This window comes from Herpailurus yagouaroundi, unplaced genomic scaffold, assembly GCF_014898765.1.
Source record: "Herpailurus yagouaroundi ecotype Mexico unplaced genomic scaffold, PumYag 189, whole genome shotgun sequence".
Classification (NCBI taxonomy): Eukaryota; Metazoa; Chordata; class Mammalia; order Carnivora; family Felidae; genus Herpailurus; species Herpailurus yagouaroundi.
In genome coordinates, this window is record NW_024412420.1 from 16,546,394 (window position 1) to 16,572,959 (window position 26,566).

Consider the following 26,566-nt stretch of genomic DNA (forward strand, 5'->3'; position numbering starts at 1 on the left):
CGAGGTGAGGGGCTGCGCACCCGATTCCGCGCGGCTGGCCGCTCCGAGGGGGCCGCCCTGGGGGGATGAGGGCGGGGCCGGGGGCGGGGCTGCAGGACGGTCGAGCCGGGACTGGGGCCCCTGTAGCTCAGCCCGAGCGCTGCGCACCCAGCCAGTCCGCCTGTCAGACCGCCTCGTCTCCAGCCGCCCGGCTTGCTGCCCTGCGGCGCCGGCCCTTCCTCATGCTGGCACCCCCGGCCTCCGAGACTGCGGTCCCCATGTCCCAGGCGGAGGCCGACCTGGCCCTGCGGCCCCCGCCGCCTCTCGCTGCCGCGGGGCCGCCCCGCCTCGGGCCCCTTCCTCGCCGGGCGCGCCGCTTCTCCGGGAAGGCTGAGACCCGGCCGCGCTCTTCCCGTCTCAGCCGCCGCAGCTCAGTCGACTTGGGGCTGCTGAGCTCTTGGTCCCAGCCAGCCTCACCCGCTCCGGAGCCCCCTGAGCCTCCGGACTCCGCTGAACCCGACCCCGCGAAAAGCCCACCGCCTAGCTGCCCAGAACCCTCCGAGGGCACGTGGACCGGGGGAGCCCCCGCGAAGGCTGCAGACTCAGCGCGTCCAGAGCTAGCAGTCTCGGCAGGAGGCCCGGGGTCCCGGGAACCGCCGAGGGTCCCCGAAGCCGCGGCTCGGGAGCGGCAGAGGGAGCAGGAGGAAAAGGAAGATACGGAGACCCAGGCAGTGGCAACGTCCCCGGACGGCCGATACCTCAAGTTTGACATCGAGATCGGACGTGGCTCGTTCAAGACGGTGTATCGAGGGCTGGACACCGACACCACGGTGGAGGTGGCCTGGTGTGAGCTGCAGGTGCGGCTGGGCACCCCCTCTGTGGCACCTGGGATGGGACCCTTCGGAGGTCTGGGGATGAGAAACCTAGGGGACAGCAGCAAGGGAGAGATCTATTTTTCCAGTCAAATGTCTGGACACTCCTGCCCCACCTTGCTCTGATGATTAATGAATCTGACTGATTCTGGGCTGCAGAAGGAAAAACTGAGGCAGGGGGTACATGGAAGCTCCCCTATGGGTTGTGGACATTTTAACTTTGAAGTCTCTGTACTCAACCCTGAGAGGTGGAAGATAGGATGCTAAATCGGGGAGGGAGCCAGTTTGGATCTGAGGGGGACCAATTTCCCTCAGTAGTAACAATCTCTTCCTTTCCCGTTCCCCTTAGTACTGAGACACTCAGTGTGACCCTGGTCCTCCTCCTTCACCCTGGATCTGTGCAGATTAGGAGGCTGGGATGATGGAAGCTAGAAGCTGGGGCAGGGTCCTCTCCATTTCCAAAAGATTTAGAGTGGTGGTAGCAGGATGGGGCCCTCCCCAGGCCCCTTCTGGAACAGTCAGACTTCTAGACTTCTCCACAACTGGGGGAGGGGGAGACAGAGAGTTCCAGCCCTGGCCTGAATCCAGTCCTTCTCCTCATCCCACTGTCTACCTGGGCTCTCCCTTCCCAGACCCAAGGCACTGAACCCAATGGGCTTTAGGGGGATGTTGGTGTGAAGGATTTCTTCTCATGGAGGGAAGAACCCAGTTAAATCTGGGCCAGCAGCAGCTTTGGGCAGAGCCTGGGTAAGGGTCCTCCCCTCCAGCCCTGGCGCTGGGCTCGCCCCTTGCGCCTGCCAGTGGCGCGCCCTAGGCTGTAGGCCAGGCAAGGAGAGGCAGCCAAACCAATGGGGTGGGGGGGCGGGTGGCGAGGGATATGAGAGGGGGGCGGGACGGGCAGGGGGCGGTCTCCTGGTCCTGGATCTTTCTCTCTCCCTCTCTGTAACTCCCTCTGCAGCCCTCCGGCCTCCTGTCTGGGTCTAGCAGTTCCCAGTTTCTGGGGCCAACCCCGTTGAGGGCCCCAATTCTCTGCCCGCTGTCAGCCTGCTGCCCGCCTGCTGCCTGCCCGCTGCCAGCCCCTGGGGCATCCCCTCCCGCCCCACGGCTGGCCAGGGAGGCCACAAAGGCGCTATTGAGCTCAGGGCTCCTGGACGGGGCTGCATAAAGGCCCTTGTGTCCAGCGGGGGGTCCAGGGGCGGCCCCAGGCTGGGCGTGACCTTGCAGCAGCCGGAGGGGGCTGACCGAGAATTCGGGGCATACAGCTCCTTGGGCGAGCAATGACCTAGCCCCATTCGCGACCTAGGCCCTTCCTCTTTTCTGGGGGGGTCCTGGGCCTGATGTGATCTTGACTCCCACCCATCCCCTACCCCCACAGACTCGGAAACTCTCTCGAACGGAGCGGCAGCGATTCTCTGAGGAAGTGGAGATGCTCAAGGGGCTGCAACATCCCAACATCGTCCGCTTCTACGATTCGTGGAAGTCGGTGCTGAAGGGCCAGGTTTGCATCGTACTGGTCACCGAACTCATGACCTCCGGCACGCTCAAGACGTGAGCTCTGCGCCTGGTGATAGTGTTGGTTGGTGGGTGAACTGGTGGTGGGAGGTCCCCACTCCTTCTGAAACTTCTCCCAGGCTCCCCAAACTCCAGATTTAGGTCCAAAATCAGGCTCTCACCCACCCCTACTGCATCCCTGCCTTGGTGAGTGGCAGTGTCTACCCAGCACTCCAGCTGAAACTTGGGCGTCTCCCCAGATGCCTCCTTTGTCTCCGCTCTGTACATCCACCTTCTCCACCAGTCTGTCTCCAAGGCCCTTCTTAAAATGCCCCACTCTGCTTTCCTTGTTCCATGCGCTGCCACCTCAGTGGTCTGGAGCCCTGCAGCAGCCCCCTAAAGGGCCTTCCCCCACTCTGCCCTCACCTTTCGGAGCAGTCCTGTCTTCCCGCAGTCTGGTCAGCCTCTCTCCATTCCTTAAAACCCCTTAAAGGTTTCCCACCACCCTCAGGAAAAAGTCCACATTCCCTAACCTACTCACAAAGTCCTTAGGATTTAGCCTCCTCTTGAGCCGAAATTCTACAAAAACTGAATTCCCAGCACCTCCTCCCACCCTGCCCTATCACCGCCTGCGTGCCTTGGAGCACAGTGTCCCCTCGGCCTGGAAAGTCTCCATCCCTTCCCCTTTTCACCCTTGAACCCCTACTCATCCTTCAAGATGCAACATAAAAGTTATTTCCTTTCCGAAGCCCTCCCCCACGCCCAAGGCAGTTAGTCATCCCTTCCGGCACCCCCACAGCCCCTTGGCGCAGCCTTATCTGTGAATTTATGCCTGACCCATTTTGTAATCTCGGGTCTACTACCACACCCCCGACTCAGTTTCTCTGTGGGGCGCACCGCGGACTGAGCTAGAATAATGCTGGGAGAAAATGTGTACCTGGCGGTGCCGGTGGAACTAGGGTGACTTCCCAGTGGGGGTCTCCCCCCCCCCCCCCCCCCGCCGTGTCTCCGCCCCGACGACCCTGGCTCTGCGCCCCTCCCCCAGATACCTGAGGCGGTTCCGTGAGATGAAGCCGAGAGTTCTTCAGCGCTGGAGCCGCCAGATCCTTCGGGGGCTTCATTTCCTACACACCCGGGTACCCCCCATTCTGCACCGGGATCTCAAGTGCGACAACGTCTTTATCACTGGCCCTTCAGGGTCGGTCAAGATCGGGGACCTGGGCCTGGCCACGCTCAAGCGCGCCTCCTTTGCCAAGAGCGTGATAGGTGCGTTCCTCCAGGAGGTCCTTGCTATTCCTACCTCCCCCGCGTTAGAAGAGACCCTGGGGGCCCACTCTCCCCAGCAGGGTCCTTGGAGTTGCACGGAGTTACAAGAGCGTGGGGAAAGTGGGGAGACGGCTTATGGCATCCTCTCTGCCCCGCACCCCTCCCACACACACGGTGGGGAAGGGTCCGTTACTAGCACTCCAGAACTCGTGAGGTTGCTCTCCCTCCCCGTCCTCCCCCCTCCCTCCCACCTAGCCTGTGGTACGCCCAAGAGGAAAGAGGAAGCCAGAGGGAGGCTCTGCAGCCTAATGCCTGCTGTGGATCCTACAGGGACCCCGGAGTTCATGGCCCCGGAGATGTACGAGGAAAAGTACGATGAGGCGGTGGATGTGTACGCATTTGGCATGTGCATGCTGGAGATGGCTACCTCAGAGTACCCTTACTCCGAGTGCCAGAATGCCGCGCAAATCTACCGCAAAGTCACTTCGGTGAGAGGGGACAGGGAGGGGACGGGGAGGGGAGACAATTCCAGATCTCCTCCCATTTTCCGACCCTTACCAGCCCGCGTCAATGCCCTTTCCCTTAAAGAAAGCAGGCTAGGGGCGCCTGGGTGGCGCAGTCGGTTAAGCGTCCGACTTCAGCCAGGTCACGATCTCGCGGTCCGTGAGTTCGAGCCCCGCGTCAGGCTCTGGGCTGATGGCTCGGAGCCTGGAGCCTGTTTCCGATTCTGTGTCTCCCTCTCTCTCTGCCCCTCCCCCGTTCATGCTCTGTCTTTCTCTGTCCCAAAAATAAATTTAAAAACGTTGAAAAAAAATTTTAAAAAAATAAAAAATAAATAAATAAAAGAAAGCAGGCTAGACGCAAAGATGCTCTGGTAAACACTGAAGGATATTGGATGCACACACGCCCTATCCCCTTACTAGCTGTTTAGAATAATGATGTGTGTAGCACTCTCTAGAGTTTGCAAACGATTTCACATCTGATCTTTTACCCGCAGCGTGAGCAGGGCGTCTGGTCCTGCCCTGCGCTTTACAAATGGGAAAACTGGCACACTGGGAGACTTGTTCAAGGTCATACTGTCAATACTTGGGCTGGGATTTGAAATCAAACCGTCCAGTAGCTGTCGCGGTGCCTTTGCGATTGCATGCTCTGCTGCCCCAGACGGGGTGAGGGGCAAGCAGAGAGCTGGGGCGCAGAAGCCTGGAGGCCTCATGCGCCCCCTTTCCTCTAGGGCACAAAGCCGAACAGCTTCTATAAGGTGAAGATGCCTGAGGTGAAGGAGATCATTGAAGGCTGCATCCGCACAGATAAGAACGAGAGGTGGGGTGGAGGGGGCAGGGTGGGGGTGGATTCAGGGGCCGGGGCAGGGGTGGGGGGACGGCGGCAAGGCTCGGCTCACCCCAGCACTCCCCCCAGGTTCACCATCCAGGACCTCCTGGCTCACGCCTTCTTCCGCGAGGAGCGCGGCGTGCACGTGGAGCTGGCGGAGGAGGACGACGGCGAGAAGCCCGGCCTCAAGCTCTGGCTGCGCATGGAGGACGCGCGGCGCGGGGGGCGCCCGCGGGACAACCAGGCCATAGAGTTCCTGTTCCAACTGGGCCGGGACGCGGCAGAGGAGGTGGCGCAGGAGATGGTGAGCAGAGGACAGACTGCCCTGCGCCTGGGCTTGTGCGCGGCCTGTCAGTGCCATGCGGGTGGGGCGCCAGGGTGGTGGGAGGGGCACCCAACCTGCCCCTCTCAGAGCGTCTGGTAAGTGTCCCCCTGGCCCGCGCGCCTAAACACACGCACGCCCCAAGTGCGGGCTCACTGCACATTTCCTTTTCCAGAGCAAGCCCTGGGTCCTCCAGCCTGCCTTGCTCTGCTTCCTGCTGCTCTGATTTCCCTGGAATGCTCTTCTCTCCAATTTATTTATTTTTCTCTTTTCCACCCCCCGCCTTGGTCTTTTTTTTTCCTCCCCTCTTTCTTCCTCCGTGCTCAGAACCAGGAATTTCAGGAAACCTGTCCCCTCTAGGGTCAAAATTAAATGCTTCGTTCCAGTTCAACAGGTCCTCCATTACAGGACCCACCACCATTGGTCCTGTTTTATACCAGGATACACTCCTGTCTCTCTCCTCCACTGGACTATAAATTCCTTGAGGGCAGAGACTGTGTTCTATTGATTTTTCTATCTCTGACAGTGCTCGGCACATGGTTGGAGCTCATTAATAATCCCACATTTGTACATGGCTTAGAGCACTTTCACATGCATTCGATTGTTGTTACCAACCCTGCCGGGAGTGATTTTATCCTGATGTATTGATGAGGAAATGGAAGGTTCAGAGAGGTTGAATATCTTGTCCAAGGTCCTGAGCAAGTAAGTGGCAGAGCTGGATTTAAACTCAGGCTGTTCACGGGGCGCCTGGGTGGCGCAGTCGGTTGAGTGCCCGACTTCAGCCAGGTCACGATCTCGCGGTCCGTGAGTTCGAGTCCCGCGTCGGGCTCTGGGCTGATGGCTCAGAGCCTGGAGCCTGTTTCTGATACTGTGTCTCCCTCTCTCTCTGCCCCTCCCCCGTTCATGCTCTGTCTCTCTCTGTCCCAAAAATAAATAAATGTTGAAAAAAAAAATTTAAACTCGGGCTGTTCAGATCTTAAGTCAGATCACCCTGTCCCACCTCCCTTACATGTGCTGCAAAGTTTGAGATGAATAAGGAGTTGATGAACAGAAGCTGCCAGCGCAGGAGAGGCATGCATGGGAGAGAGAAGATGCAGGACTGTTTAGGAAGGCCTGAGAAGGGGAGAGAGTATGAGGTTCTTGATAGAAGACCGGCAGTTGAAAGTGTGGGGATCCTCTATGGTAGGTCTGGATAGGGAACCTGAGAATGTGTTTTTAAATGTAGCAGAACAGGTGTCCTTAGCACAGCTCAAACCTGACCTAGGATCAAATCTTGATCCATTATGTACAGGGATTCTTTTCTTTTTTTGTTTAATGTTTATTTATGTATTTATTTATTTTTTTTTTAATTTTTTTTTTCAACTTTTTTTTTTTTTTTTTTGGGACAGAGAGAGACAGAGCATGAACGGGCGAGGGGCAGAGAGAGAGGGAGACACAGAATCGGAAACAGGCTCCAGGCTCCGAGCCATCAGCCCAGAGCCTGACGCGGGGCTCGAACTCACGGACCGCGAGATCGTGACCTGGCTGAAGTCGGACGCTTAACCGACTGCGCCACCCAGGCGCCCCTTATGTATTTATTTTTGAGAGAGAGAGGGAGAGAGAATGCATATATGTTGGCACACAAGCTGGGGAGGGGCAGAGAGCGAGGGAGAGAGAGAATCCCAAGCAGGTTCTACACTGTCAGCGCAGAGCCTGAGATGGGGGCTTGAACTCATGAACCATGAGATCATTACCTGAGCTGAAATCAAGAGTCAGATGCTTAACTGACTGAGCCACCTAGGTGCCCCCCACTTTTTATTTGAGAGAGAGAGAGAGAGAGGGAACAGAAGGAAAGGGGCAAAGAGAGAGGAGGAGAGAGAGAATCTTCAGCACGTTAGGCTTGATCCCATGACCCTGAGATCATGACCTGCACTGAAATCAAGAGTCAGCTGCTCAACCAGCTGAGCCCACCCAGGTGCCCCAAACAGGGGATTCTTGATGATGACACACTATTGATACCTTTAGTTGGGAGACTGTCCTGTGTATTGTAGGATGTTGAGAAGAATTCCTGGCTTCCACTCACTAGATGCCAGTAGCACTGAGGTGTGACAACTACAGGTGTCTCCAAATATTGCCAAATGTTCCCCCTTACCCCTGAGAGCAGTTGATCTACTAGATAACCATGAACTAGTCACGGCTTTACTTATTTCTAAAACAGGGCTAAGCCCACTTCAGAAGGTTGTTGGGAGGATTTAACGATGATAATGTAAAGAGTTGCCAGTTAACGGACACAGTGCATGATCAATAAATATTAGTGTCCTTTCTCCAGGAGAAATATCCCGAGGCCTCAAGAAGGTGTCCTGATGGGTCTTTGAGTGGAGTCCTCACCTCAAACCGTGCTCCTCGCCCTCTTAACTCCAGGTGGCCCTGGGTCTAGTCTGTGAAGCTGACTACCAGCCAGTGGCCCGCGCAGTACGTGAACGAGTTGCTGCCATCCAGCGGAAGCGCGAGAAGCTGCGCAAAGCTAGGGAGTTGGAAGCCCTCCCCCCTGCACCAGGACCCCCACCAGCAGCTGTCCCCAAGACTCCTGGTCCCCCCAGTGTCTTCCCCCCTGAGCCTGAGGAGCCAGAGGCAGACCAGCACCAGTCTTTCCTCTTCCGCCATGCCAGCTACTCATCTACCACCTGTAAGCCACCCCTGACCTTGGGATATGGGATGTGACCTAGGTCCCAGAACCCTTGGCCTCTGCCCCCGCCCCACCCAGAAGTCCAATCCAGCAGCACTGTCACTTACCCTGCCTTCCACAACTAGCCACGAAGCTCCTTCTGGGAAAGAACTCCCACAGCTCCAGGCCCCTTCTTGCTCAGGCAGCCCCCCCCCCACTCTGCCACCCTTTATTTCCCCTTTTTTGATCCCCTCCCTCCCCCACCAGCGGATTGCGAGACTGATGGCTACCTCAGCTCCTCCGGCTTCCTGGATGCTTCAGACCCTGCCTTTCAGCCCCCTGGGGGGGTGCCATCCAGCCCCGCTGAGTCCCATCTCTGCCTGCCCTCGGTGAGAGGGGGTCACGTGGGGGGCTCCCAGACATTCCAAGCCTGTGACCTATCTTTCTCCTTGTAAAACCCAACCCCATGACCTAGCCCCATGTCCCTGGAAATCCACCACTCTGTCCTCATCTTCCTTAATTCCCTCTGCCTAGTACCCCCAGCATCCTTGACACCATCTCCCTGAACCCCCAAAATTGTCTTCCTCTGACCTCGTGAACCTATTTCCCATTTCAGGCTTTTGCCCTGTCCATTCCACGTTCTGGCCCTGGCAGTGACTTTTCCCCAGGAGACAGGTAGGTTCTGGTAGGGGTTGGGGGGCAAGGGTGAGACATATGGCGGGTCCCAGTGTCCATTCTGACACTCCTACCTCCTTTTTCTTTTCTAGCTATGCCTCAGATGCAGCATCAGGTCTTAGTGATGTGGGAGAAGGGATGGGACGCATGAGGAGACCCCCAGGGAGAAATCTCCGGCGTAGACCCCGATCCCGGCTTCGGGTCACTAGTGTAAGGAAGGGGCATAAGAGATGGGGAGTAACCTACGGGACCAGGAGGGAACTGTCAGGGGCGGGTGAGGGAGGTCAGCCAAAAAAGGGGAGAACAGTGTGTGACTGGTACCATAGAGGCAGCCAGTCTGGTTTCTAATATCAGACTTTGGGGGCAGAGTCTGCTTCTGTCCAGTTCCAATCTGGCCACCATCACTTGGTTGGAGTGGGGTGGGGGCACGTGATGAGGACAGAGGGCTTGACCTCCTCTCCTCTGCTGACTTTGAATCTGAAGGTCTCAGACCAGAATGACAGAGTGGTTGAGTGCCAGCTACAGACGCACAACAGCAAGATGGTGACCTTCCGATTTGATCTGGATGGCGACAGCCCGGAAGAGATTGCGGCTGCCATGGTGAGGGGGGAGGGAGAAGAGGACAGAGTCTTTGGGTCTAGGATAAGAGTCTCCCTCCGGATGTCCCCTGGTACTGAACTATCTCCCTTCCTCCCACCCAACAGCAAGGGTTTTTAAAGCATGATGACGCTGAAGACATCTGCTCTTGTTTTGAGGGCAGTTTTTATTTATTCAGTGAGGTTTGGATCCTCAGCTAGAGCAATTTCAGACTAACATAGGGTACACACAGATGCTGTGGTGAGGTACACGCTAGACACATGATACTGTGGCCATGAGTAAAGGGTGGTCTGGGGGCAACAGGGAGAAGAAGTAGAACTTATTCAAAGTCATGACAGATGGTTAAGAACAGCAGTGAAGACTGAAAAGGGCAGGTCTAGAGGAAGTACAGCATCAGGACAGGCATGGAAGCAGGGAGTGACTTGGAATATGGGGTGGGGGAGGGGGGCTTCATGAGGAGACCACTGCCACTAGAACCAAGAGTTCCTCTAGGAGACTTGTGGAAGCGAGGTTGGGCATGCGGAGTAGGCTCAGATTATAGACGGTCTTAAGAGTTAGATGGAGTGTAACATGGTGAGAATAGGCTTTAAGAAGTCCATTCTGCCATGGGAAGCGGGAGAGGGTCGGGGGTAGGGAATCCAGTTGGCAGATGGATACAAGAAACCACAAATGGTCCAAGGAGAAGATGGATTATGGGGGAAGAAAAGAAGAAAAGGGGAGCATCTGAGGGTTGTTTCAGGAAAATAAGTTACTCTGTGATCCAGTTTTTTATTTTATTTTTTTAAGTTGATTTATTTATTTTGAGAGAGAGAACAAGCATGAGTAGGGGAAGGGCAGCGAGAGAAGGAGAGAGAATCCCTTGAGGGCTCTGCACTGTCAGCACAGAACCCAGTGCGGGGCTCGATCCCACGAACGGGAGATCATGACCTGAGCTGAGATCAAGAGTTGGACGCTTAACTGACTTGAGCCACCCTGGCACCCTTCCAGACATTTATTGATGTAATACAATACAAATAATAGATGCTCAGGAAACATTTGCTGAGTTGAAATGATAGGGAGTTAGGGAGAGAGGATATCATGGGCAACTTGGAGCGTGGAGAAGCTAGTGGGAGTAGACCGTTAAAGGAGAGAGGAAGTTGGAAAATGAAAGTAGATGTTCTTAGGGGTCCTGATGAGCTTGAATGACAGAGAGGCAGGCAAGATCCTCCCTGGGAGCACAACATGGTCAGGCAGGCGTGGAGGCAGAAGTGGATCGAGGAGTTGTCAGCATGGAAGGGAGAGTGAAGGGAGATGAGCTTGAGAAGCCAGAGGCAGAGAGGGTCTGAGAGTGGGTCTCAGTGGATACCCCCATTTCTGGGATGGGTGAAATAGGTCATCAAAGGACACAGAGATGGAGCCTGAGAGAGGTAGGAGGAGCCCCAGAAAATGTTAGGGAAAACTGAGGGAAAAGAGAGTTTCAAGGAGGTGATGTGGGGTAAAGCCTGAGGCGAGCCCACACTGACTTTTGTCAGGAGAAGGTCTTTGTGCGAAACCAGCTTCCCTGGAGTGGGGGAAATGGATGCCAGCCTCTGTGGTGAAGGAGTGAGGGGAATGCGAGAAGCATCAGGCTTCGGGAACTCTCTTTAGAGCTTCCCCTCCATCATGTCACTCACCTTGTATCCAGGACAAAGACAAAATATCAACCGGCTTATCATCTTCCATCAAGCCACTTGACCCTTCAAGAATCTTTCCTCCGGCCACACTGGTGTCTGAATGGTCCCCTGACAAGGCTGGCTGCCTTTCCGCTTCTGCCTCCATCTCCTCAGGGGTCTCTTGCCTTGAAAGGGCTTCTCTACTAGGCTTTCAAGCACACTCAGATCCCACACAGCCAAAGGGACCCCTCCCCCTGACCACAGGGGTCACCCTCCACGCGTCTACAGCAGACTTGGGTCCGCTCTTCCTGCTGTTTGTCCCTACATTTTTTTTAAAGCTTATTTATTTTGAGAGAGAGAGAGAGAGAGAGAGAGAGAATCCCAAGCAGGCTCCATGCTGCTAGCACAGAATCCAATGCAGGGCTTGAACTCATGAAACCCTGAGTTCATGACCTGAGTCAAAACCAAGAGTTGGATGCTTAACTGACTGAGCCACCCAGGTGCCCCCTTGCCCCTACATTGTTAATGGCTACCTGTGGTTACAGAGTAAGGTCCCAATTCTGGAGCATGGCCTTTTTTTTTTTTTTAAGTTCTTTTAATATTTATTCTTGAGAGAGAGACAGAGACAGAGCATGAGTGGGGGAGGGGCAGAGCCAGAGAGGGACACAGAATCTGAAGCGGGCTCCAGGCTCTGATGTGTCAGCACAGAGCCTGACACAGGACTTGAACTCACGAACTGGGAGATGATGACCTGAGCCAAAGTCGGATGCTTAACCGACTGAGCCACCCAGGCACCCCTGGAGCATGGCCTTTAAAACTCCCAGCACTCCCAGCTCTGCTCTGGTCTTGACTGTTTTGTGAATGTGCTATGTCCTCTCATACCTCACAGCTGTTAATTCATGCCATTCTCTCTGCCCTTCTCTTCCCAACGAACAGCATGGAACAGAGGAAAGGGTGGGCTTTCACTTAAGACCCGAGTTCAAATTTCAGCTCTGTGATTTACTGATTTGGTGAATTGGGGCAAATTTCTTAAGCTCTCTGAACCTCAGTTGCTCATCAGTAAAATGATAGTACTCATTTGGCAAAGGTGTTCTGATATGATATGTAATTTATGACAAGTGAGATCACATATGAGATATGAAATTATACGAGAAGTGTCCGTACATGGTAGGTCCTCGATGAAGGGTTGCTTCGAGGCTCAGCTCTGTGTGGCCATCCCAGCTTCCCTTATTCCCCCTGGGTGGCATGACCTGCTCTCTCTTTGGAATGGCATTTAAAAAAAATTGTGGCAGAAAACACATACCATAAAATTTACCATGTTAACCATTTTTAAGTATTCAGTTCAGTGGGGTCAAGTATATTCACTTTGTCGTGAAACAGATCTCCAGAACTTTTTCATCTTGCAAATCTGAAACTGTACCCATTAGACACCTCTCCCTTTCTGCTGGTATTGCATTTGATCTGTACCTTGACCACAGTGCCTTTCCTACCACGGACTGACTTGCAGTAAATCGAGTTGTGTAGATATGTATCTCTTCTACTAGATCTTGGACTTCTTCGGGACTAGGACTTTGTTACATGCTTTTCTGCATTCCTCACCTAGAACAATGTACCCGTACCCACAACAATGCCTGGCACATAGTATGTGCTCCAGTGTTTGTGAAATTGAATGTTACATTTACCATTTATTGCCTTATTTTCACTTGGTGTGTGTGTGTGTGTGTGTGTGTGTGTGTGTGTGTGTGTGAGTAAGCCTGCATGGTTTATGAGCCCTATGAGAGCAGGAGTTATGTCCAAAAGCATATGATGCAACCATGGGAAGAACTCAGGCTCTGGCTTTAGACAAGTCTAGGGGCAAATCCTGTGATGTTAGGCAGACTGAACTTAACCTTTTTGAGCATTGGTTATCTTAACTCTAAAATGGGGTTGTTGGGGCACCTGGCTGGCTCAGTCAGTAGAGCATGCAACTCTTGATCTTGGGGTTGTGAGTTCGAGCCCCATGTTGGGTGTAGAGGTTACTTAGAATTAAATCTTTTTTAAAAAATCAATAAAATAAAATGGGGTTGTTAACACAGACCCGAGAGAGCTGTTGTTGGTGTTAGATGAGCTCAGACATGTAAAGCATCTGGGCCATGATGCATCCTAGGGATGTTAGCTCCTGTCCTCTAAGGTGTATTTCTCCTCACACCACATGGTGCCTGGCATACAGTAGATACTTACTGAATACTTATTTTAGGTGGGTGGTTGGCAGAGCAGTCGGGTAAAGGGTTGGTTTTTAAAAACTTTTTTTTAAATGTTTATTTATTTTTGAGACAGAGAAATACAGAGCCTGAACGGGGGAGGGTCAGAGAGAGGGAGACACGGAATCTGAAGCAGGCTCCAAGCTGTGAGCACAGAGCCAGATGCGGGGCTCGAACTCACAGACTGTGAGATCATGACCTGAGCTGAAGTCTGATGCTTAACTGACTGAGCCACCCAGGCGCCCTGAAGGGTTGGTTTTTAAAGATCAGTGCAGGGGGGGCGCCTGGGTGGCACAGTCGGTTAAGCGTCCGACTTCAGCCAGGTCACGATCTCGCGGTCCGTGAGTTCGAGCCCCGCGTCGGGCTCTGGGCTGATGGCTCAGAGCCTGGAGCCTGTTTCCGATTCTGTGTCTCCCTCTCTCTCTGCCCCTCCCCGGTTCATGCTCTCTCTCTGTCCCAAAAATAAATAAACGTTGAAAAAAAAATTAAAAAAAAAAAAAAAAAGATCAGTGCAGGGGAGAGAGATGAGTGAGATAACAGCCCTCTGTCCCCTTCCTGCTGACCCTTGCCAGGTGTATAATGAGTTCATTCTGCCCTCGGAGCGAGCCGGATTCCTGAGCCGCATTCGGGAGATCATCCAGCGAGTGGAGACCCTGTTGAAGAGAGATACTGGCCCTGTGGAGGCTGCTGAGGACCCCCTGGGCCCCCAGGTCAGACCTCTTAGGTCATCTTCGTGGGGGGGGGGGGGGAACAGACTCTCTGCTCCAGACTTCATTACTCTCTGCCAACACCAGCCCCCGTGACTCTAACTCCTTCATCTGTGTGACCCTAACACAATGGTTCTTACCCCATTTGAGTATCTGATGAAAGCCACGGGCCCTTGTTCTAGAAAAATGTGTTCAATGCATACTTTTCTTTTTAACTCATTATTCTGGTAGAATTTCAGACTTACAGAGAGAAGTTGCAAGAATTGTACAAAGAACTCCTACTCTCTGCCCAGATTTGCCAACTATGACTGTTTTGTCATGTTAGCTTTATCATTCTCTTCTTCTCTCCCGTCTCTGTATGTATGTGCACATATTATTTTTTTCTGAACCATTTGGGAGTGAATTGCATACATCATACCCCTCTACCTGTAAATATTTAGCACATGCACTTTTGAGTCCCTTGAAACTCCTCTTTAGGCTCCTAGAAGTTCATGGGCTCTAGATTAAGCCCTGGCTGAACCGCCATCTAAGACTCAGCTCTTCCCCACTGTGACCATGGGCCCCTTCCTCTCCCTCAGGTGGAGCCAGCACCATTGCCTGCCCTCTCTGACCCCCTCCCAGACCCATCCCGTGGTATGTACTGCGTTCTGTCCCTACTCATCACAACCTTTGCAGCTGCTCCTGGGAAGGGCTTAGGGACTGGGGGACAGGGAACTCAGCACACCTTTCTCGCCAGCAGAGCTCCAGAGCAGCACCTCCCTGGAGCAGAGTTGCTGGGCAGCCTTCTCCACCTCGCCATCTTCTCCTGGAACCCCCTTGTCTCCTGGAAGCCTGTTTTCCCCCGGAACTCCTGTCTCCCCAAGTCCCATTTCCCCCATCACTTCTCCCCCATGTTGCCCCAGTCCTGTCCCATTCTCCCAAGTCTCTTCAAATCTCTCTCCACAGACCCTCAGCTCCCCACTGGCATTCTCCCCCAGTGCTGCCCAGTTCCCTGGCCCTGCCTCTCAGTCTCCGCTGAGTTGCCTTCTCCCTTCTCCACCTGCCTTCTCTCCCAGTTGTTCTCAGGTCACCATTACTCCTCCTTCCTTTCCCCACTGCCCCTCTGCTTCCCCCCTTCCCTCCACCACAGCAGCCCCTCTCCTCTCTCTGGCTAGTGCCTTCTCACTGGCTGTGATGACCGTGGCCCAGTCCCTGCTGTCTCCCTCACCTGGGCTCCTGTCCCAGTCTCCTCCAGCCCCTCCCGCTCCCCTCCCTAGCTTGCCCCTGCCCCCTCCCCCTGCTCCTTGTGGCCAGGATAGGCCTTCACCCCCAACAGCTGAGACGGAGAGTGAGGTGAGTAGGAAACCAAGAGGGATGGTTAGGGGAGCTCCACGCTGGATCATTTCCCTTCTCACGGACCCACACTTTGCAGGTCCCGCCAAATCCTGCTCGGCCACTCCTGGGCGAAGCCAGACTAGCGCCCATCTCTGAAGGTGAGGCCTCTGACCACTGGCCTTCCCCTGCCACCTTCCACTTCATACCCTGCCAATTTCTCTCCCTTCTTTCCTGACTCTTTTCTTCTCTCTCGACAGAGGGAAAGCCACAGCTTGTGGGGCGTTTCCAAGTGACTTCATCCAAGGAGCCAGCTGAGCCTCTACCCCTGCAACCAACATTCCCAACTCTCTCCAGTTCCCTGAAGCCTCCAACCCCTCAGCTGACCTCGGAGAGCTCAGACACAGAGGATAGTGCTGGAGGCGGGCCGGAGGCCAGGGAGGCTCTAGCCGAAAGTGACCGTGCAGCTGAAGGCCTAGTGGCTGGAGCTGAGGAGGAAGGGGACGATGGGAAGGAACCCCGAGGGGGGGGCAGCCCCCCACCCCAGAGCCATCCCAGCCCAGTGTGGATGAACTACTCATACAGCAGCCTGTGTCTGAGCAGTGAGGAGTCAGAGAGCAGCGGGGAGGATGAGGAATTCTGGGCTCAGCTTCAGAGTCTTCGGCAGAAGTGAGTCTGGGGAGGAAGGATAAGAGGTGGACCTGGGAGAGCAAAGCATGTGGCTAGCCCTCATGGTCCTGGTGCTTCCTCAGGCACTTGTCGGAGGTGGAGGCACTACAGACACTACAGAAAAAGGAAATTGAGGACTTGTACAGCCGGCTTGGGAAGCAGCCCCCGCCGGGTATCGTGGCCCCAGCTGCTATGCTGTCCAGCCGCCAGCGCCGCCTCTCCAAGGGCAGTTTCCCCACCTCCCGCCGCAACAGCCTGCAGCGCTCTGAGCCCCCGGGCCCTGGTGAGACCGCAGTGGCCAGGCTCCCTTCTTTCCCAGGTCCCCTTCCCTACTGATCTGGCTTTCTTCCAGGCCCTGGGGGTCTGCCCCTTGGTTTGGGGGCATTAGCCCCCCTCTCCCCGTGGCCCCTTCCTTCACTCAGTGCTCTCCCTCCCCATCCTGCACCCAGGCATCATGCGAAGGAACTCCCTGAGTGGCAGCAGCACCGGCTCCCAGGAGCAGCGGGCAAGCAAGGGGGTGACATTCGCCGGGGATGTTGGCAGGATGGTGAGGGCGGGCCCAAGGGAGGGCGAGCCCAGGGAATGGTAACTGGCTGCAGCTTCACCCTTCTCCCATCCTGAAGGTTTCGTCAGTGCTTTTTCTTTTCCCTCCAGTGAATTCAGAACAGAAGCCATGTGTCTCTCCCATACCAGGGCCCATGATGGAGTTCGTGCTCTCAGAATCTGCTGACCAACACAGCTCCGCAAGAAGACCCCAGTACTGAGGAAGTAGAAGGCCAAAGGGGCATGGAGAGTGCTGCTCCATTAGAGGGAAGAGCCAAACACAGGGAATGATTTACTGTGTAGAAGGTGTCAGTTCTGCAGCCTACCATCCTCATTCCTCCACCTCCCCAGCCAAAGGTCAACCACTAAGCAATTCCACTCAAGCCCTAATGCTTCTAGAGAGCACACTCCCAGCTGAACAAGTGTAGGGGGTGTACTCACATAGAATTGGCAACAGTCAATTAAAATGCCGAAAACTAGGAATCTGTGATTCTGACTCCGTTGTGTCTTAAGAACTGGGAGTAAAGGCTTGTGGGGTAAGGCAGGGAAAAATTTAGAAGGGACTCTCCTCACAATGGGAGCAAGGCTAGAAGCTGCCCCGCTTTCTGGCTTCCTGCCAGCAGTTCATGAGGAAACTGCAAGATCAACCAATGATGCACTTGACCAAGCTAAGATCTCATCTAGACCCCACCTTAGGCCTACAAAGCAAGGTCCAAGTGGAAATTAAAAGAATTTTAATTCCCTCATCTTTCATCTACACCTCTCAGAATGGGTAAAGGCAGGAAAGTTGGGAGTAGGGGTGTATTGTTTTTAAGGGTAGAGGACAAAAGAGTGACCTTCCCTCCCTGGAGACATAGTCTGGTCTCACACAGCCCAGTGACCTACCATGATCTCTCCCTTAAATCAGATGGAAACATCTCATGGAAAAAAGTAATTCTAGTTAAACATTTACAGCTCCCTGGGGCAATGCCACTGCTGCAGCTACTGCTTGTGGAGCTTTCCAGCATGGTCATGCCATCCCTCAGCCTCAACACACGCATCTTGGCTCCAAGAGAGGTGACTCAGTTTATTATTCTCAACCTAACCCCATCTTTTCCACTTTAGGTTCCAACACCACACAGAGTTGCCACCCCACCCCTATAACAGCTAAGCCCCTGGGAGGTGGAGAAGGTAAACCACAAAGTTAGAAAGACGGATAAAAGCCAAGGTCAAGGTTGTACAACTCTCAAATAAGGAAACATACTATAAGAAGGGCTCAGTGACTGGACACAGTGAGCATGAAGTGGCCAATATTCCCTTGACCAGGCCAAACGCAATAAATCCCTGGCTTCTTGGGCTCATTCATCGTCCAAGGTTGAGGCCAGCAATGCTGTGTGCAGGCTTTGATTTCCACAGGGTCATGGGGCATCATCCACCACGTGAAGGGGCTCCAGCAGGTTGGAGATGCATAGTGCCCATCTGGTTCAGGGTCCCGATGCCCTCTCCATGGCTCGGGCTCGGGCAGCTTTGGCCTCGTCCTCCAGCTCATCTAGGAAACGCTCCTGGGACACGGAGTAGAAGGTGTAACCATCTGGGGAAGTGGGTTCAGGAAACCACTTGGAGTATGCACATTGCCTTTTCCTAGCCTTGTTCCACCACCCTTGTTATTCTCTCACCCTCCCAAATCAGTGATTGGATCTTCTGCCCTCTGCTTTTCTGAGCCTTGATTATTCCGTTATTATTGACAAAGCATATTAAAAGAGCATCTTACAGTGACAAAGTAAGGTACATTAAACGCTTGGCTCAGCATCAGGAATGGCCAAGACTTTCACGGCTCTGGCTCTTTTTACCACCCCCACACTACCTAGTACTCGCCACTGTTCCCCTGTCTCTGCCCCCATATGCCGTCTCCTGAGCCTACAGTTTGAACGGATACAAATAGCTAACACCAGGGCCCCGATGCCCAGGCCGGTCACGATGTTCCGGGTCCGCCGCTGCGGTAGAGTCTTCTGCCACTGGGCGAGCTGCACCTGCCGCATGAACTGCAGCTGCGCGGGAGTCAGCTTCTCTCGAGTTGGGTCGATGCGCTGAGCCACGGGGGCCTTTCCACTCTTAGCATCGAGAGAATCACCAGCTCCTGGCGCCGCCATGTTGCCGCTCCGCCCTTCGTAACCCCAAGGCGCGGGGCTTGCTGGGAATAGCCGTCCTTTGCCGCAGCAGCGGACTCTGGGAATTGTAGTCCGCGTTTTCTTTCACGAGGGGAGTGCGACTCTTGGCCTTAGGGGAAGGGGGAGGGGGTGGCAAACCAACCGAGCTTTCTGATTGGCTGAGGGGTCCGTGGCCGTTAGGGCGAGAAAGGGCTATAGAAGGCTCGAGGCAGTGGGGGAAACTGGGTTTTCCTCAGACTTGAGGTGAAGACAAGCACACAGAAGGGGACGAGGAGTCCCAGACAGAGTGTGGCGGAAGACTGGGGTGAAGCTAAGGGGGTCGGTTTATGGATCCCGTGAGCCGTCCGGGTGCCCCCAAAGGCTTCTGAAAATGCAGGAACCTGTGAGGTCAAGATTGGCCTCCCTCAGTGACTTTCAATTTGGAGCTGTTGCCACGGAGACGATCGAAGACGCTCTGCTTCACCTGGCGCAGCAGAACGAGCGAGCCGTGCAGGGGGCTGCCGACCGGATGGGCAGCTTCAGGGAGACCCGGATCGTGGGTGTGGACCCAGGGCCCGGGAGATGGTTTTGTGGGAGACTGGGGCACCTGTCTGGGAGGCACCCCAGCCTGGAGGTTCTGTTTGCCTTCTTCATTCAAATAAGTGTCGTTAGTAACCACTATATGCGAGGTACAGGGGATACAGTGATGAACAAGATAACACCAGCACCCTACCCTTGATTTCAACCCATGTAGAGTGCTTCCCCGCACCGCTTGGAACAGAAGGACAAAACAGAGATTCAGCCCCTGCTTTCAAACCATGCCTAATCTTTAGAGGATATTAGAACAAATCTGTAAATGACCAGGCACAGGTACTGTTAGTTAAGTGACACAGCAGATAAAAGACGCTTTCTGGGGATGGAAAGGAGCGATAGTGTGAGGTGAGGTTAGGAAGATTTAAGAGTGTTCTCCAGGCATGGTAGACCTCAAAGCAGGATGAGGTTTTGGTTGATGAAGGTGGAGGAGGGAGGGGGGCAGCATTTCTACCAAAAGGGGCTAACCTGAGTAAAGCCATGGAAACAGGGAAGCTTAGGGTGAGTGGGGGTACAGTGGTTAAGTCCAGGTTGTCCAGAGCATGTGGGGGAGGAGTTGAAATTAAGACCAGAAAAGTAGTTTGGAGACATTCCATATGGGACTGTGAATGCCAAGGGCCGGGGTGGGGGACTGTTTACACTTGGCTTAGTAGGAAAACAAGAAGGCATTGAAGGTTTTCAAATAGGGGAGTGATATGACTGTAACCTTCCCCCTAGAAAAAATTATTTTGGCTGCGATGTATAGAATGGAGTGGAGTAGGGAGGGATAGGGGAGAGGTAGACCAGTAGGAATCTTCGGTCACTAGTTTAGGCAATAGGGCAGAGGGAATGGCAGGGGAGGATGGATTAAAAACATTTCAGAGACAAAATCTTGGGTTCTGCCGTGGGTGAATTTAAGAGGTGGAGAAGGCAAAGAAGACCACGCCAAAGGGTTGAGTCTAAGAGAATGGGAATATAGTGGTGCCATTAAGAGAAATACAGACATCTAGTAAAAAAAATAATACAACAGGGCATGACTTTTGTTTGTGAAAGAGAACAGCTTTGGTTTCAGATCCACTGAGTTTCAGGTGCTTGTAGAACCTCTAAAGGAAGGTTTCTAGTAAGATATTAAAAAAAAAAAAAAGTCAGAAGAGAGGTCAGAACTAAAGATAACGGTTTTGGAGTTATCTCCATAGTGATACTGTTGAAACTGGTAGAGAATGAGTCTGAGAGGGAGAAAAGAGAAGCAGGTCAAAGACATTTCCTCCCTTGGGAAACATTTTGTGTTCAGGCAACTGGAGTAGGGAGAAGAGTCATGAAGGGAATTCTTAAAAATAGGGAGATAGAGGGGCGCCTGGGTGGCGCAGTCGGTTAAGCGTCCGACTTCAACCAGGTCACGATCTCACGGTCCGTGAGTTTGAGCCCCGCGTCGGGCTCTGGGCTGATGGCTCAGAGCCTGGAGCCTGTTTCCGATTCTGTGTCTCCCTCTCTCTCTGCCCCTCCCCCGTTCATGCTCTGTCTCTCTCTGTCCCAAAAATAAATAAATGTTGAAAAAAAATTTTAAAAAAAAATAGGGAGATAGGAACAGAACCAAGGCACCTCTGGAAGCCAAGAGGAGAGTTTCAAGAAGGATGATGGTCAGCAATGTCAGCTGCCTCAGGGATATGAACGACGGGATTGAAAGTTGCAAAAAGGTGATGATGTTTAACAGTTTGGACCTGTTCTCTGGCCTTTGAGACCATCATTCCGGCAAGTTGATAAAAGTAGAAGCCAAACCACAGAACGTCAGGGAATTCACGAGGAAGTGGAAGCAGCAGGTTTGAGCAAAGGCTCTCAAGAAAGTTAACAGTGATGCAAAACTAGCTTAAGAGGATAGAAGGGGAGGGTCTTTCAGGTAAATGATGTATGTTTTTAAGTGCTGGAGGGAGAGCCAGCAGGAAGGGAAAGCGTAACCATCACCTATTGCATCTAACCCTAGCTCAGTTTGCTTGGCAAATTAAACTAGAAAATAGAAACAACTGCCCAGATAATTCAGTCCCAAACCAAACCCAAACAACTACACACACACACACACACACACACACACACACACCGAAGAAGTAAGGCCTAACCTCCAGCAAACAAAAGGACTAATAACACACAGTTCCGTGTGCTAGGGTATTTTGCTTAATTGCTTAAACTAATTATCTTCTGCATTGGGCACTGCTAGCAGGGCTTTAGTTTCTATGACAGCCAGGCTTTGTACATATGTGTAACATGTGTTGGGCAGACTGTTCAACTGTCTTGCGCCAGCTTAACTTTTATGTGCCTAAGAAAGGCAAATTTTCTCTGAAGACACATGGTCATTTGACTAGGCATAATTCTTTGCTAACCAGCGCTAAAAGTCCCAAGTTCTGTGGGAGCTTTCTTTGTTGAGAACTAACATTTACCCTTGTTTCCACCCTCTAATGATAATGCAAACTAAATAGAATTCTATCTGGGGCTGTTCTTTCAAAGAGAAACAGAGGCGGCCTAAGATTTTGCCAAGGTATCTTGCCCTTCCCATCTTCCCAATGCCCTTGCCCCCCTCACAGAGTGGGCTGTGGTCCCTGACGTAGGGGATATTTCTTCAAAACAAGCCACTCCCCAGTAACAAACTTGCTCCTGCGGACAGGCTCAGCCACTGCAGATTTACCCAACAAACGGGTGGTGGAGAGATGGTGTCCAGCTGTAAGGTGAATCCTGTTTGTAAAGCAATGGGAGTTCTCCAGAGGGTGGTTACTAAACAAACACTGTTGTGAAGAGTATTGAAGCTCCAGGAGGGACTTTTCTGTTCCTGTCAACATTCCACTGAAAACAGAATATAGGGGTTAGGGTTTTTATCCATCCAAGAATCTCTCTTGAAGCTGGAGGTTCCCAGCATGGTGTAGAGGCCAACTGGACCAGCTGGTATGTTTGTGTGTAGCTGGCCAAGCCTTTTATCAGCTGAGACCCACAGGAAGGCTCAAGGGTCACCAAGGGGGCTCTGTCAGCTTGGATCTGCCTGTTGGCAGGAAAGGGAACTAAGCTCAGCTTGTGTTGTTCCCGTCTCCCCCTTCTCAGCCCCTGACCCTCTTCCCTCGGCCCCCTCGTGGCTTTTACACAATGCCAGGAGTTCACGGAGTGGTTTTGGTTGCACCTTGTGAATTAGGCTCTTCTTTTCTGTTTTGGCAGAGTTTGTTTTTCTCCTGTCTGAACAATGGTGTCTGGAGAAATCCGTGAGCTACCAGGCTGTAGAAATCCTAGAAAGGTAAAGCCCCGAGCATAGGTCTTTGTGAGTGGTACCTCTCAGAATAGCTAATGTCTCCAAGTCTTAAAAAAGTACAGTTGTCCCTTACCATGAGACCTGGTTTTACACCCTCTGTTACTTACAAATGCACATGTCTCACCAAGGGACTGATATCGGAGAGGAGGAGATATAGCATAGTTCGATAGCACAAACTCCCTTTAGTTTGAGTGAGTGCGGATGGTTTACTCTCCCCTGCCCTTCCTTACAGGTTTATGGTCAAGCAGGCAGAGAATATCTGTAGGCAAGCCACGACCCAGCTGAGAGAGAAGACGGAGCCTCAGAATTGGAAAGCTCTGAAAGAACAGCTTTTCAATAAGTTCATCCTGCGTCTTGTGTCATGTGTTCAACTGGCGAGCAAACTTTCCTTCCACTACAAAGTAAGGAACTGGGGTCTCTCATGGACACCTGAATGTTAGGAGTAACCAGCTCGTCCAAAGGTGACTGTGAGAAACCTGCTCCTAAGCTAGGTGTTACTACTCCTGTGGAAATTCCAGAGTGTGATTATGCTTCCTAGGCATACCTCCTACACATGCACACACACACACACACACACACACACACACACGCACGCACAGTCACACAGAGGCAGTTATTAATTAGCCTGAAGTTCTGTTCCCAAAGTATAATTGCTGGACAGATGCCACCATTCATACAGGTCACCTTTCCTCCCCTTGGACTCAAGGACAGTTTACATAAGGTGCCTGAATTACCAACAGACCTATCAGTATTAAAGACAAATGGTCACATTTATAGGGGATAAAATGTTTCCATACCCCTACCCAATGCCTGTATAGTAAAATACCATTCACTCAACAAATGTTCACTGTCTTCTATGGTCAGATGCTGCACTAGGTGCCATGGGTACAACATTAAACATATTGCCTGCGATCTCAAGGAATTTATTATCCAATGAGAGAAGACATGCAGGCAAATAATGTGGGAGAGTGCTCTGATTAGTGTAAATACAGATGGCTATGAATGTACACCCACAGCCTTGGAGAGTCAAGGAAGTATATTTAGAGACCATGACTTTTTGAAGGGGGTATGGGCAGGAGATGGGAAGGTCCTTAAAAAAGATGGAGAGGAGTTAAGGAAAGTGGGGAGAGAGGAGGGGGAGGAAAGGGAGATCCAGACATAGGAAACAGCACGCATACAGGCCTGGAGAGCTGGACGGGCTCAGAAACTGCAAGTAATCCTATATGACGGCGTGGGGGCGTAAGGGGCAATTACTAAGAGAGAAGACGTGATGAAGGCATGGGCTGGATTGTGAAAAGCTTTGTATACTGTGCCAAGATGTATGACCTTTATTCTGACACCCTTCTCTCCCTCTCACTGTTTTGTTTTTCTTTGCTCAGATTATCAGCAACGTTACAGTCCTGAATTTCCTCCAGTCTCTGGGGTATGTGCACACTAAGGAGGAACTGCTGGAGTCAGAGCTTGATGTTTTGAAGTCCCTGAACTTCCAAATCAATCTGCCTACTCCCCTGGCATATGTAGAGATGCTTCTGGAGGTTTTAGGTACTTTATTACGCGTGTCAGAGAATATGGGTTGGAGTCGTCCATAGAAGGCAACAAGAATGTGCCCAGAGGTTTGGAAGCCGTGGAAAGAACCTGCCAATGAGAAACAGCAGGAAGTCGGGGGTGGGGGGGGGGGGAGCAGGAAGACTGGGGACACAGTCAAGTGTCCCCTCTGGTACTTGTCAGGGAAGGAAACTCAGGTCTCAGCACCTGGCTTCTATTTGGACTCACTAGGCACTCTTGCTGTAGGATCAAAGAGGTGATTTTCTAGAGAGGTATGAGATAAGATGGGAACAAACAAATATACTCTTATCTGTATATATATACTGTAGATGGAGATTTCTCTACCTCTCCCTTTATCCTTTTTTTCTTTAACGTTTATTTTTGAGAGAGAGAAAGAGAGAGTGGGGGGAGAGGGGCAGAGAGAGAGGGAGACACAGAATCTGAAGCAGGCTCCAGGCTCTGAGCTGTCAGCATAGAGCCCGACATGGGGCTCAAATGCGTGAACCGCAAGATCATGACCTGAACCAAAGTTGGATGCTTGATGGACTGAGTCACCAGGCACCCCTCCCTTTATCCTTTAAAATTGACCTCCTGGGGCACCTTGGTTTAGGCTCAGGTCATGATCTCATGGTTTGTGAGATCAAGCCCCATGTCAGGCTCTACACTGGCAGCACGGTGCCTTCTTGGGATTCTCTCTCTCTGCCCCTCCCCTGCTCGAACGCACACACTCTCTCTCAAAATAAACATTTTAAAATCGACCTCCAAAAAAATAAAAATAAAATAAAATTGACCTCCCAACTAAAGAGATTTCCTACAGAACTCATTATCATTAGCTCAAGAGCTTTATGTCACATGACAACGGTGATTACGGTCAGAGAAGATGCACTTAATGTGCTTTACCATGCCCACACTCCATCTAGGATACAATGGCTGTTTGGTCCCAGCCACACAGCTGCATGCAACCTGCCTGACCCTGCTCGACCTTGTCTATCTCCTGCACGAACCCGTATATGAGAGCCTGCTCAGGGCTTCAATTGAAAACTCCATACCCAGTCAGCTGCAAGGGTAAGGCAACTCCTTTAGGGTAGGCCTCTTCCAGAAATAGCGAGTTAGGAACATACCTCGAGAACATACCATGGGAATGGAATTTCCCCAGTAAGGCATCCAGGCCACAGATAACCTGCACAGGTTACCTGTTTTTAATTAACTTCCAGTATTGCTTGGATGCAGATGACTAAGCCCAATCAGCAAAACTCTGAAGTATTTCGTTTTAAATTTAAATGACTTCAGGTAATTAACATACTTTCTTTCTTAGTTCTTCCTTTATGGCTGCTTAAATTTGAGATTACTGGACGGCCTTTATAGTCACAGGGCTGCAACTTGGACAAAAGTGGTTGATTACTGTAAAGTCAGACTGGTAAAAAGACTCACAGTTACATTTGTTAGGAAGACCGATGGGACAACAAAAGGCCCATAAACGAGTCAGAAGGCTCAGGTTTTAATCCCAGTTGGGCTGGGGAGGGGGTCAATTAGCTATTATTTGGCCATTTCCTTCCATATCTCAAAAAGTCCAAGATGATCAACATAAACAACTCTTAGTTGAAGTTCCATGACCCTCGGGTTTGGAAGATCAAATTTCATTCTAGCTCCAAAATTAATATGGTTTTAATCACTCAGGGAGAAGTTTGCTTCAGTGAAGGAAGACTTCATGCTGTTGGGAGTAGGAATCATTGCGGCAAGTGCTTTCATCCAAAACCATGAGTGCTGGAGCCAGGTACGCACCACTGAGCAGGACCAGCACGGTCAGAATTCACTTAATAGAAAGCATTCTCCCATCAGTTAGAGGAAAAGAAAAGACAACTTCTAAATGATAAGTCAAGACCCAGGATTAGGATGAATAAGCAGGATTTGGGAGAGGAAATGCTAGAGGAGGTCTGAAAAGCGCTCTCCAGTTTTTCCCTTATGGAGCTGGAAATGGAGGTCCGTGTTCAGCTCGTTCATTTCCCTTTCTGACAATACCCACTATCATGTTCAAGTCCAATAAGTATATCGTCCCAAATAGAAGACAATGTCAAGGCGCAAGTGTCCCATTTATATTTCACAGACCTTATCTCCAGCACAATGAGATGTCTAGCAGAACCTTTCCAGGCTAACACTATCAGGGTAAAGGTATCCATCCTAACGTAATTTGGCCATTGGCAAACACTGGGATCTGGATTTAATCATCTCGGTAAACTCAAGAGAAATGAAAAAATTTACATCTGGCTTGAGAGAACAGCATGAGCGATGTGTCTGTGCACTAAAACACGTGGAGATTATTTAGTAATAAAAAAAATCCGTCTATTTCTGAAGGTTGTGGAGCATTTGCAGAGCATCACTGGCATTGCCCTGGAAAGCATCGCTGAGTTCTCTTACGCAATCCTGACTCACAGCGTGGGTGCCAACACTCCAGGGCGACAGCCTGTCCCCCCCCACCTGGAGGCCAGAGCTCTGCGGGCTGCCACTTCCTCCAACACGTGAGGCGGGCTCCACCCACCAAGTATTCAACAGCCTTCACCACTGCGCTTATCCCTCCTTTTGTTTACTCTTCAACTCAGGGTACAAAAGTTCCAAGTATCTTTTGGACTATGTTTTGTGTTCCAACTTCATGTGCGCTTTTCTGCATCGGACAAAGAGTCAAAGTTGACAAGCATGTCCTTTTTGTTGTATCAGACTGAAAATGTCAAGGAGCTGGGAGGAGATAGAACATTAGTGAAGTTGGTTCGT

At 52.0% G+C, this 26,566-nt stretch overlaps 3 protein-coding genes across 11 annotated transcripts; 2 read left to right on the plus strand and 1 right to left on the minus strand.

The window, feature by feature from the left end:
* Nucleotides 1–99: 99 nt before the first annotated feature.
* On the plus strand, nt 100–16,759 carry WNK4 (WNK lysine deficient protein kinase 4). Of its 8 annotated transcripts, none has more exons than XM_040497643.1 (19): nt 100–836; nt 2,227–2,399; nt 3,388–3,608; nt 3,939–4,096; nt 4,840–4,928; nt 5,025–5,241; nt 7,660–7,924; nt 8,171–8,292; nt 8,520–8,578; nt 8,671–8,788; nt 9,062–9,178; nt 13,619–13,756; nt 14,332–14,386; nt 14,490–15,085; nt 15,165–15,225; nt 15,325–15,733; nt 15,817–16,016; nt 16,183–16,280; nt 16,427–16,759. In XM_040497643.1, exons 1-19 carry the CDS (start codon nt 222–224, stop codon nt 16,433–16,435), a joined length of 3,720 nt encoding a protein of 1,239 aa, XP_040353577.1. In that variant the 5' UTR covers nt 100–221; the 3' UTR covers nt 16,436–16,759. The 8 variants fall into 8 exon arrangements, with proteins under 8 accessions (XP_040353577.1, XP_040353581.1, XP_040353579.1 ...); XM_040497647.1 differs by having other exon boundaries at nt 16,183–16,238; XM_040497645.1 differs by having other exon boundaries at nt 16,388–16,505.
* Nucleotides 16,760–16,995: 236 nt separating this feature from the next.
* On the minus strand, nt 16,996–18,439 carry COA3 (cytochrome c oxidase assembly factor 3). The gene is made up of 2 exons (XM_040497655.1): nt 18,192–18,439; nt 16,996–17,846 (listed from the first exon to the last, which is right to left on the minus strand). Exons 1-2 carry the CDS (start codon nt 18,403–18,405, stop codon nt 17,740–17,742), a joined length of 321 nt encoding a protein of 106 aa, XP_040353589.1. The 5' UTR covers nt 18,406–18,439; the 3' UTR covers nt 16,996–17,739.
* A 91-nt stretch (nt 18,440–18,530) lies between these two features.
* On the plus strand, nt 18,531–26,486 carry CNTD1 (cyclin N-terminal domain containing 1). Of its 2 annotated transcripts, XM_040497652.1 has the most exons (7): nt 18,531–18,962; nt 22,165–22,240; nt 22,488–22,656; nt 23,635–23,797; nt 24,721–24,865; nt 25,478–25,574; nt 26,153–26,486. In XM_040497652.1, the coding sequence occupies exons 1-7, from the start codon at nt 18,794–18,796 to the stop codon at nt 26,318–26,320; spliced, it is 987 nt and encodes a 328-aa protein (XP_040353586.1). In that variant the 5' UTR covers nt 18,531–18,793; the 3' UTR covers nt 26,321–26,486. The 2 variants fall into 2 exon arrangements, with proteins under 2 accessions (XP_040353586.1, XP_040353587.1); XM_040497653.1 differs by lacking the exon at nt 22,165–22,240 and having other exon boundaries at nt 18,860–18,962.
* Nucleotides 26,487–26,566: the final 80 nt, after the last annotated feature.